The 11,879-nt window shown below is 37.4% G+C and overlaps 2 protein-coding genes across 2 annotated transcripts in view; one reads left to right on the top strand and one right to left on the bottom strand.

Annotated features, from left to right (window-relative positions):
* The window catches only part of LOC107701005 (kelch-like protein 18), a 9,750-nt gene extending 2,218 nt beyond the window's left edge, over nucleotides 1-7,532 (top strand). The window contains exons 2-11 of the mRNA XM_016502897.1: nucleotides 705-835; nucleotides 942-1,082; nucleotides 1,892-2,090; nucleotides 2,260-2,420; nucleotides 2,702-3,061; nucleotides 3,227-3,331; nucleotides 4,254-4,365; nucleotides 4,492-6,630; nucleotides 6,721-6,786; nucleotides 6,868-7,532. Of these exons, the coding sequence (XP_016358383.1) occupies nucleotides 705-835; nucleotides 942-1,082; nucleotides 1,892-2,090; nucleotides 2,260-2,420; nucleotides 2,702-3,061; nucleotides 3,227-3,331; nucleotides 4,254-4,365; nucleotides 4,492-4,878 (1,596 nt within the window). The 3' untranslated portion in view covers nucleotides 4,879-6,630; nucleotides 6,721-6,786; nucleotides 6,868-7,532. The remainder of the gene's footprint in view (nucleotides 1-704; nucleotides 836-941; nucleotides 1,083-1,891; nucleotides 2,091-2,259; nucleotides 2,421-2,701; nucleotides 3,062-3,226; nucleotides 3,332-4,253; nucleotides 4,366-4,491; nucleotides 6,631-6,720; nucleotides 6,787-6,867) is intronic.
* Nucleotides 7,533-7,619: 87 nt separating this feature from the next.
* On the bottom strand, nucleotides 7,620-11,518 carry LOC107701008 (beaded filament structural protein 2, phakinin). Its single transcript, XM_016502898.1, has 8 exons — nucleotides 10,957-11,518; nucleotides 10,297-10,379; nucleotides 10,016-10,172; nucleotides 9,766-9,927; nucleotides 8,742-8,870; nucleotides 8,424-8,659; nucleotides 7,960-8,045; nucleotides 7,620-7,803 (listed from the first exon to the last, which is right to left on the bottom strand). Exons 1-8 carry the CDS (start codon nucleotides 11,383-11,385, stop codon nucleotides 7,760-7,762), a joined length of 1,326 nt encoding a protein of 441 aa, XP_016358384.1. The 5' UTR covers nucleotides 11,386-11,518; the 3' UTR covers nucleotides 7,620-7,759.
* Between the last annotated feature and the right edge of the window lie 361 nt (nucleotides 11,519-11,879).

Raw genomic sequence — 11,879 nt, 5'->3', positions numbered from 1 at the left:
CCACTGCTTTTATGAAGAGGTTGCCAGGTTTTCACAACAAAACCCGCCCAATCGCGTTTCGAGGGGGTCCCCCGTTAAAAATCGCGTTCTGGGGATAAAATACGCGTGTTTTGGCGGGGTTCCCCTGGTAAAATTCGCATTCCAGGGGCTAAATATCACGTTAATGGGGTCGTTTTTCATCCCGCGGACATGAAAAACAACCCGCGGCAACAGTGTTAAAGCAGCCCAATTCCGCGGGAAAACCGCAGACTTGGCAACACTGGAAAAGGATAGTTTTCTGATGGCGCATCAAGAACCGGTACTTAAGAAAACCTGGTACCGTAACGTTTTCATTTTTTTTAGTACCGACTTGGTACCGAAATACCGGGTCTTTTGACAACACTAATTGTAGGATATATACTAAAGGAGGAGGGTTGTAGGATATATATACAACAGATTTCAGTATATTAGGTTTTTCTCAATGGCTCACTGCTCCATGTTTTCACATATGCTGCTTCATTCATTAAAATGTAACTTGTCTGTTAATTTTTGCCCAGATAATGGTCATAATTTGTTTTCATTTGGGTGGAGGGTTAGTAATGTTTCAGATTTATTAATTTTTTATTTTTTTGGCACTCAGTTGAACATTGAACCAGTACAATTTTCTGTATTGTATGTATGAGATTATTTCTGATCAAGATTTGTGTATCTGTCTGTTTATGCAGGTAGGAGAGCACAAATTCAGTGCTCACAGAATAGTCCTTGCTGCTTCTATTCCGTACTTCCATGCCATGTTCACCAATGACATGGTGGAATGCAAACAGGATGAGATCGTCATGCAGGGCATGGACCCCAGGTGAAGATACAAACCTCAAAGGGACAACTTAGATCTGTAGACATGCTCTTTTGTGTTGTTTGTAAATGTACGTTAGAGTTTTCATCTCTGTTTTGCCTCTAAACAGTGCACTTGAAGCCCTAATAAACTTTGCCTACAACGGACACATAGCCATAGACCAACAAAACGTCCAGGCCCTCCTGATAGGGGCCAGTTTCCTGCAGCTTCAAAATGTCAAAGATGCCTGCTGCTCTTTTTTACAACAGAGGTAAAGTGTAAACAAATAACAATTTCTTCATAAGGCCAATGGATCAGTTTTTTCAAGATTTTTTTCAAAACACATTAATACTTTTATTCTGCAAGGATGCATTAAATTGATCAAAAGTGACAGTAAAGACTAATCTTTCTGTTTCAAACAAGTTGAATTCAATAATTAAAATTAATTGAATTCAAATAATTAAAAAACTTTTAATTCACCAAAGAATCCTGAAAAAAAGTATCACTGTTTGCACAAAAATATTAAGCAGCACAACATTTATAATAATAAGTTAATATGTTTCTTGAGCACCAAATCTGCATATTATATCAGAAGGATTACGTGACACTGAAGACTGCAGTAATAACTGCTGAAAATTCAGCTTTGCCTTAAAAGAAATAAATTCCATTTTAAAATATATTCAGATAGAAATCAGTTCTTTTGTAATATTTCACAATATTACTGTTTTTATTGTATTGTTAATCAATTAATTACAGTCTTGGTAAACATAAGAAACCTATAAGAGGTTTTTAAATCTTAAAGACCCCAAACTTTTGAATATAACGTATATATATATATATATATATGATAACATCACAGTCAGGTGAGCGTTCCCAAAAGCATTGTTAACTAACTGTGGTCACAAGTTCCATTGAACTCCATTGGTAAAGATGGAGCTTGCGACCATAGTTGCTTTTGGGAAGCACACCCCAGGCTAATAGGTAATAACTGTTACAGGCCTCTCTCAGGTTATGGTATTAAAGTGATTCATTTCGCATACACAGATGATTCATTGTTCCAGACTTGCTCTTAATTTACAGGTTGCATCCAAAGAATTGCCTTGGAGTACGGCAGTTTGCAGAGACTATGATGTGCACCACGCTTTATGATGCAGCCAACAGCTTCGTTCACCAGCATTTTGTGGAGGTATCCATGTCTGAGGAGTTCCTGGCCCTTCGGCCAGAGGAGGTGCTTGAACTTGTGGGCTGCGATGAGCTCAATGTCCAAGCAGAGGAGCAGGTCAGAGTCTCTGGAGAGATTGGATGAAGACATTGTAATGACACATTGTAAAGAAAGGATGTTGCTGAATGAATGGATGTAGATCACACATTTTAATTGTGTCATAGTTTTGGGTGTTCTCTTTTGAGACACTATAAGGAGAAAACCAGATCTTGTTTGTTGTTTGTAGGTGTTTGAGGTCGTACTTGCTTGGGTACGGCATTCACGTGAAGAGCGGGAGTCACGGTTACCAGAGTTAATGTCTAAAACCCGACTGCCTCTATGTCGACCTCAGTTCCTTGCTGACCGAGTCCAACAAGATGAGCTCGTACGCTGCTGCCACAAATGCAGGCAAGTTTCTCAGATAAGTTTCTTTCTGAGATAACTTATGCCCCATAATTGGACCTTTTGGTAAAACACACTTTTTTGAATCCAAAATATGGCACTATGTGATTTTTGCTTAGAAAATTTATTTTTCAACACACACTCTTTCCATTTCCAGATGTAATATGATAATAATAATACAAAGTTTGAGAAATGATTGAGACTATGGAACAGTTTCTTAGTAATACTTTTGAAAGGATGTGGGATTAATTATTTTTGGGAATGCATTTGACTTTTACTCACACAAGGGACCTTGTCGATGAGGCCAAAGATTACCATCTGATGCCAGAGCGACGGCCACACTTCCCAGCCTACAAAACCCGACAGAGATGTTGCACCTCCATCGCAGGCTTAATCTATGCAGTTGGGGGCCTCAATAGTGCTGGTGACTCATTAAACGTTGTGGAAGTATTTGATCCCATTGGAAACTGTTGGGAGCGATGCCAACCTATGAGCACAGCTCGCAGTCGAGTGGGTGTTGCTGTCGTGAACGGGCTGCTTTATGCCATTGGTGGTTACGATGGTCAATCACGGCTTAGAACCGTGGAAGTTTACAACCCAGAAACTGACACGTGGACCAAAGTTGCTAGTATGAATACTCAACGCAGGTAGGAAATCCTGAAATTGTCATTTAATATGTGAGGGAAATATATTACATTTGAAAAGCTATTTAATTGTTAATTGAGAAAGAACTGAAAACGTTTAAGGTTTTGCAGAGTTTTAGGTAGATATATCTGATGCTTTTGATATTTCTTCTCTTCGTTCTGCATTAGTGCAATGGGAACAGTTGTAGTTGATGGACATATATATGTGTGTGGTGGATATGATGGCAAGTCCTCTCTAAATTCAGTCGAGTGCTATTCTCCAGAGACTGACAGGTAAGTCATATATTCTTCAAGAAAAATTCAGGGTTAATGTAGGGCTGCCACCTTTCATTCATTTGTAAATCAAGTAATTAGGAATGGAAATTATTTTGTTTAAAAAAAATTAAGAAGAAATTAAAATACATATATAATAACAATGTGGACCAAAAAGACTATCAAAAATGTTATGATAATATGGAATAATACTGTTAAAATACTTAATGTAATAGTATGTGTGTCCATCAGGCTGTTTTATATTGCAAAAGAGACCAATAATAATAATAAAAAAACTTAGAATTTACATTAACATTATAGAAATTAGTCATCAGTTGAATTTTAATTTGTTACTTGTAATGAGCATTGTAATAATATTATGTGGATAAACTTTCTAACCTGCAGAGGGCGCCAACAACTTGGTGATTGTTGTTACACTGTACTGCATGACACTATAATTAAATGCTTATTTAATCTTGGCCAAACTATATGCAATTCAAAAGGTTGTATGCAATCATGCAATCTTCAATATTTGAGCAGATAGAAAATGTAAACACAGCCTAATAGTCTTGCTACTGTCTATTAAATAATAATGTTGTTAATATTATTTATTCCTTTGCCTATGTTTTTCTGTTCCTAATTTTATAACTTTTATAACAGTGTTTGCATATTTATTTTAATCATTTATTAATTAATATATTTATTATATATTTATAATTAATATATATTATTAATATATTAATATTTCTTGTTTTAAGTAAAGGTGTCTTCGATAGCAAAGTGGTTTTGGTATCGAAAATCCTTTCACTGGTATTGGACCTGTGACAACACTATTTTGCTCTGTTTATTAAACTATCCATTTAGGTGTTCATTTATTTTCTGTCTCAACAATCATTGTAGCTTTCTTTGGAATCAGAATGTGTTTATGTGTGTTTGTTACCAGATGGACGATAGTTACAGAAATGAGCGCAAACCGCAGTGCTGCTGGCGTTACTGTATTTGAAGGCAGAATATATGTTTCGGGTGGTCATGATGGATTACAGATCTTTAACACTGTAAGTAAACATCATCATTCAAATTACAGGATACAGTTTGCACTTTTGTTTTTGTTCACTTTTTGTGAAGTTGTGAATATTCCTTAAATATATAAATATATTGTTGTTTCATGTTTCTGCCACTAGGTGGAGTACTACAACCATCATACAGCGTTGTGGCACCCTGTCGCTCCCATGAAAAACAAGCGCTGTCGGCACGGCGCTGCAGCCTTTGGCAGCAATCTGTATGTGGCAGGAGGTTACGACGGCTCTGCGTTTCTCAGTGGAGCAGAGGTGTATAGCTCAGTAGCAGATCAGTGGAGCCACCTAGTGGCCATGAACACTCGACGCAGCCGCATTTCTCTGGTGGCCAATTGTGGTCAACTCTATGCAGTGGGAGGTTATGATGGACAATCCAATCTCAGCTCTATGGAAATGTATGACCCAGAAACTAACCGTTGGACGTTTATGGCACCAATGGTTTGCCATGAAGGCGGGGTCGGGGTGGGCTGTATACCATTACAACCCGCTTAACGCCACAGTCTCCCTCAGCCCATAAGGACATTTTAATTATTAAAAAAAAAAAAATAACAAAAAGGTTTTTGTACTGAGTGGTCTAACAAAATGCATTCATGACCCTTGGTTCACATGTTTGTATCCGAGGTACTATTATTCAGGCTTTTTATTGAGAAAAGCCTAAAGCAGATATGCCAGAACACCTTTAATGGTGATGTAATCCTGTTTTGTTTTTTTTGACAACCAAATGTAGAATTCACACATACATTCGAAGACATTTACAGGAAATGGGCCGCATTTCTGCTAAAAAGCACACTTTTGCACTGTTATCAGATAGTGTGTATTGTGGGGCCCATTAAAGCATCAGTTGTTGGGGAATATCATCATATATACATATAAATTTGTAATTTTATTCCTCTAAACTGGAAGCCAATTCAGATTTCGAGACAGGTGAAAGTTAACCACTGTTAACCCATGCCATTATTGGGAGAGTATAATCAAGAAGGTATGATTAATAAGGATAAACTTGTTTTTAATAATATTTTATCAAGAATTTTTCTTACTTCGAAGTACTAGTCGTATTTTATTTGGGATATTGATGGAAATTTAATGTGAGCAACTGACCTCTTATTTGTATGTGCAAAACATCTGCTAGATGTGCCATGACTTTACACTTTAAATGGGACTACTTTTTGTTTTCACCACTTTATTGACTTGAATTCTCCTAAATTTGAAAGAAAACGTCTTTTTTGGTCGATCTTTTTGATTTGGGGATGACAGATCACCAGCTCTGTATCTTGGATGGATGGGTTGTGGTGTACCCATCCAATCCCATGTTTTACTTTTTAATTTGACCTTCGTATTTTTGAGAACCAGCACACATACCAGGGAAAGTGTAATTGACGTAGGACTCTTGTCAGATATGTGCTTTCAGGATTATTTACTATAGTGGCTTCACATCCTCTTATTGAACTGTGAGTGTTGGAGATTTAAATGAAACATTCCCATGTTTTGTGCAAAAATTATCCAAATTATGTTTCATGACTGTATAGACGTATACATTTTGCAACTTGATGGTTTTAATTTCACATAACGCATCTGAAATTAGGATTACTGACTGTGAAATTTTAATACGGTTTATATTTTCCTTCTCATAATACCAGTACTGCATTTCTCTGCTGATTTTATTTTATGATTTATTTTGTATTAACTTCCAATTGTGATGCAGTATTTCTACTTTTAATTTATTATTAGCTGTAATTTTTCCTCTTTTTATAGCATTGCACATGGTAGTTTGTCACATAAATGAGAATCAAGTTTACAGAAATCTAATATATATGGATCACATCTCTGTATGTGTTTAAATATATTCCTCGGCTACCTCCGTTTGAGATGGGAGAGCTCAACAGGGACAAATATCGAGTCTGCCGCCCTGTTAACTTTTAAAACATTTCCATTTAACCTGAAGGAACGGCATTAACTGAGATCTTTTGTGTGGGATTAAAATATTCGTTTTCACATAATTCCTAAATGTCTTAAATAAACATTGATTTTATGGACACAATGCCGCCCTGTGCCATCATTTTCTCTGTGACGCACAACAGCTTTGGGTCCCACCCTTTGAGTGGTGTTTTAATTCAACAGGTGTTTGCTTGTTCAGTTAGTATGAGACTGAAGATGACTGGGAACATGAAAAGAGCCCTGATGGTGTTACTGCTCATCTCTGTGCTGAACTTCTCAGCTGCTTTTCCTATGGAGCCACTTCAGAAGGTATAAAAAAACAATGTATAATTAAAGCTGTTTCTGGTATTGAAAAGACTAACTATAACTGATGTAATGCATTCGTTCTTCATCTTACAGACACCTCTACTGATCCAACCATCAGATCCACGGCCGTCAGAAAGTGTAACACTAGGAAACTCACAGGTGAGAAGCATGTTTATGATGTTACATAATCAAACCTATTTGTTTGTATGTGGAATATTACAGCTGTGCTGACATTTGTAGGATGTGAGGGTCAGCAGTCTTGGATTCCGTATGAAAAGAGCCAATTCTGCTAACACAAAGAAACCGGCCCGTTACTGTGCTGGATGCTTCTCTGTCATTGGAGACCCAACGAGACCAGAGAAATTAAATCTGCTGTATTTTCTGAATGAATAACCCTAAATATGAATATCTTTCAGTTTCTGTTAGAATCTGTTTATGCAACTATATTTTAGTATACTATTCTAGACTGTCACGTCTTAAGATTTTGCATGACTTTGCACTTTTTTAAAATGAAATATTCAATAAAATCTCAGTAAAATTAGTGTAAATTCAGGACTGTTTTTCTTTAAAAACATCACCTATTTATACTAGAAATGTCAGTCGCCTATTGACTTTTGTTATAGCTTTGTGCTTTTTTCTCATGCATGCAGTAAATGCGATATTTGAGGATTTCCTAAACAAAGAAATGATAGTTCAGAATGATAACATGGATTTGAAGTAACGTCTAAGTGGCTGTTTCATAGACGTGTCATTATAACCACAAAGTGTTATTATCGTGTTAAGGAGCTTCAGTTTTGACCATAGTCAATTATTCATATCTCCCACACTATGATTTATGGCTTTGCTACCCGTGGGAGTAAAATAGGATATAGGCACATAAGATCAGAATATTGAATCATAGAGGCTAGTGTCAGAGAAACAACTGGATAGTCTTTGTATATAAAATCTTCAGCTAAATGCTCAATAAAAATGAACTTAGGTCAATATTTTTATGAGTGCATCTTCAGTTTATGCATTATATTTGTATTTATTTCTAACCCGCACAGAAGTCATGTAGTCTATAGATGGTGTATATTACAAGCGAGGAGAAACAAATGAAAATCAACATTTTTGCAAAGGTTAATAAAATATATCATTCCTGCTTGCTTTCTTCTGGAGCACCAGGAGCATTAGAACCTGATAGAAGACATCAAAAGACATTTTTAATCTCAAAAATTCCTTGATCGTCTCTTTAATATTTTCTACAAAACATTGTCATCATTAATGTTAAGCTTAATATTCACAATACAATCAGATAATTTGAGAACTACATTCTGTAGATGGAAACAGTACCTTCAGTCTGTGGACTGCTTTGTGGTCCAGATGTGGAAGGTGTGGGATCAGTTCTTCCCTCAGGTACTGAAGAACCACCGGGGAACCTGCAGTACAGAACAACATTGTGGTTACCTGAGAGATCGGTCTGGGATCACAGAAACTGAAACTAGGGAGTTTTTTTTTAAAGAATTTAATTCAGGGGTCTCCAGATCCGGTCCTGGAGGGCTGGTGTCCTGCAGAGTTTAGCTCCAATCCTAATCAAACACACTTGAACCAGCTAATCAAGCTCTTACTAGGTATACTAGAAACTTCCAGGCAGGTGTGTTGAGGCAAGTTGGAGCTGAACTCTGCAGGACACTGGCCCTCCAGGACTGAGTTTGGAGATCCCTGATTTAATACTTTTGAGGAACGAGGAAGAAGACCGAGTCAGGACATTAGTTGTCTTATCCTCTTGTAATAAGCAGATTGAAAATGAGCCTTACGTTGAGGAGGAGAATCTGCTCTCCTCTCCATCCAGGATTCCATGATATGTTCCGATCTCCATCTCCAGCTTCATCTTGTTGTTGAGTAAGGTTTCATAATCACGGCGCTGCTGCTCGATGTCCCCGCGGACGTTGTTGAGCTCAGACTCCAGCTTTCCGATAACAGAGCCCAGATTTTGGAGCTCAATGCCATGCCAGTGCTTGGCGTCATTGATGGCGTTCTCCAGGCCTCGTTTCTGCAGGGATCATGCATAGTTCAGTCTAGTGAATTGAATACTGTTGTGCTTTATGATCTTTGCTTTGAGAAGGTTGTCCTACCAGAGCTCTAATAGACTCGGTTTCGGCCTGCAGACTCTGAATCTGGCACCCAGCAACATTGCACTCTGTCTTCAGACTCTCAAGCTCCTCTTCCTCTCGACTCAGCTTACTGGTCACATTGTCAGTTTGCTGCACATTCACAAATAGGGGATTGTCATATTATTATATCTTTTCAGTCAGTTGGTCATTATTACAAAATAAACCCCAATAAAGTGTTTGGGACACTGGCGTAATCCTGATGGAAATGTTTATTTGAGCTGAAAAGATCGGTAATACTACAGTAGTTTTATGTGTTAACATAAAATAACCATGAACAGTACTTTTACAGCATTTATTAATTTTGATTAATGCTAATTTCTACATATACTAATGTATTTGTTCCAGTAATAAATTATATTTAAAAAAATTATTCATATAAATCATATAATTACACTATCGTTCAAAACGTTTGGGGCATGTAATATTTTTCTTATGAGTCATAAGTCATAAGTCTCTTATGCTCACTAAGGGAGCATTTATTTGATCAAGCATACAATAAAAAAATATATATAATTACTGTGAAATATTATTATTCAAGGTAACAGTTTTCTATTTTCATATATTTTAAAATGTCATTTATTCCTGTGATGGCAAAAGCTGGATTTTCAGCAGTCATTACTCCATCTTTAGTGCCACATGATCCAACAGAAATCATTCTAATATGTGGATTTGGTGCTCAAGAAAAAGATTAATAAATCCTTAAAAAATAAAATAATAAATTATGTAAAAATGTATTAATTCACTCTTAGTTCCTGATACCTAATGCATTAAATGACCATAAAATGTTTTCAAATTATTTTATGTGAGACGAAAGAAACTACAGATTGAAAACAGTTAATTATACAGTTTAATGGTCATTGTGCAAAAATATTTGGTGCAGGATGACACGATTGACTGATTCAGAATCAAGTATCACAGAGCACTGTGTGATAAAATAGTCTATTTCCTAATAAATAACTCTAAGGGTTCATGTTCTGTGGTTTACCTTGCACTCAAGGTAGGCATCAGTCTCAGCACGGTTCTTCTCAATGACCTTCTCCCAGTGAGAGCGGATAAAAGCTAGAATCTGGTCCAGGCTGGTCTCAGTGGGAGGATCCGGCTCATCAACCTCACGGTCGGACATCTGCTTATAGAGCGCTCTAACATCCTGAAGAAGAGCAAAAGAAGATGCTAATTTACCACTGAAACATCTCTCTCATGAAGAGGGTTCGATTGTGGATCTGGTCTTATCGCACCTCCATGTGATTTTGCTCCAGATTCATCAACTCGTTCTTCATACTGTCAGTTTTATTCTCCAGGTCCATCCTGGTCAGGTTTGCATCATCAATGACTTTGTACAGAGAGTTTATCTCCTCTTCCACTGCTTTACGGAATGGCTGCTCATTCTCATACCTATGCATGCATAGAAACACACTATAGAGTCTATAGTATAGACTATCTGATGGCAATCTGCTGATGCAGATAAAAGCTAGTGATATGATTAAAGATTCTGTTGCTGTTTTAATCACACTCACACCTGTCTTTAAAGTCCTCTGCATTGGCTTGAACATTCTCAGTCTGGAGCATAAGTCGAGCGTTGTCCAGGATGGCCTCACTGACCTGATAGAAAGCAGAAATACCTTACTTGTACACCTGTGAATCTTTTTACTTCGAAATTAGGAGGTTAATTCTTAAAACAAGATACATTCATTAGAAGCAAAAAATTATAATAGTAAATACTATAACAGTACCTTCAGTATTATTGGAAACATTACATTTAAATATAAAGTTTGGAGAGTTTATTGAAAAATGGGGGCAAAAACAAAAGTGTTGCGTTTATAATTTTGTTCAGTGTAGATTTTAGCTAAATTTATTAAAATTTGATTAAAAGCTAAATTGAACATATATTTTATACTACATTTTGTTAAATTTATGCTTCCAAAAAAATTGCCAATAGGTTAAGAAAAGAGAGCTTAATTTAGGGTATTTAAAAAAAAAAACTTATGTTTTATCTTTATCTTAGACCTTTATCTTAAATAAATAAAAAATATATATTTTAATTTTGAGGAAAAAAGTTTAAAGGATGTTAAAAATATTTCCATTAGAAAAAAAAGACAAAAACACGTTAATGAATTATTTTTGCTTTGTTACCTCTATGCTTGATGTATTAATCCAACCCTGTCAAACATCCTCCTACCTGCATATAAATATCCTCCCAGTCTTGTTTCAGGCCAGTCCATGTCCCGGCGCTGGCGGCTTTACGATCCAAGCAGTGTCTGATCTGTTCCTCCAGCTGTTGGTTGAGTTGCTCCAGGGCATGAACTTTATCGCGGTACTCCAGCAGGCACGTGTTGAGGCTGTCAAAGCCAAACTGATGGCCTCGTTCTCCGGGATGGGTCACCACAGGAACACTGGTGCTTCTAAGGCAATGCAGAAACACACTGTGGATGCCCAGAGCTCTGCGAGACACACGTGCACCCAGGTTGCTGGTACCTCCGGTGGGAGCCATGCCTACAAACACTCCCCGAGGCACAGAGGTCCCTGCTGCACTCATGCGACCCACACCGCCAGGCCGCTCGGAAGCAGCCTGGCCCAGGAAGGAGGATCGGCGTCGTGGCAAAGGCATTCCTGTCCTGATGCTTTTTAAGTGACAGGCCACTATCAGTCCATAGACATGACCACAATGCAAGTGCAAATATCCACTGACCTCCCCTCAGCTAAACAGCAAGAGCTAAGAATGCATGCCTCTTTATGGTGACCTGGCCTTCTGGAAAGCAGGCTCTTTGTTTTTAGTACTATTGTGACAGAAACCTGGTGATGCTGGTCACTGCTCTTTGTTCATCACCGTTAGGCAGTTTTTGGCTGCCTCAGCACAGTGGTCTTCTCAGGAAAGCTCTATAGACCAATCCAGGTCCCCCTCTCAGTATGTATGACTATGTTTGACAATGACAGTGGGGACACTAAACTATCATCACAATGACCCAAGAGAGCACTTTTGTGTGTGTTTGCATATGTGTGTTGCACATATGAATCCAGAATGTTATGTCACCTCTTATAATCAAAGTAGTGGTAAACATGAACAAATACAGAATGAAAGAGTTAATTGTTTCACAAGATGAT

The sequence above is a fragment of the Sinocyclocheilus anshuiensis genome, unplaced genomic scaffold, assembly GCF_001515605.1.
Source record: "Sinocyclocheilus anshuiensis isolate Anshui unplaced genomic scaffold, SAMN03320099.WGS_v1.1 scaffold1143, whole genome shotgun sequence".
NCBI lineage: Eukaryota > Metazoa > Chordata > Actinopteri > Cypriniformes > Cyprinidae > Sinocyclocheilus > Sinocyclocheilus anshuiensis.
This window is presented reverse-complemented; position numbering and strand designations above follow the sequence as displayed.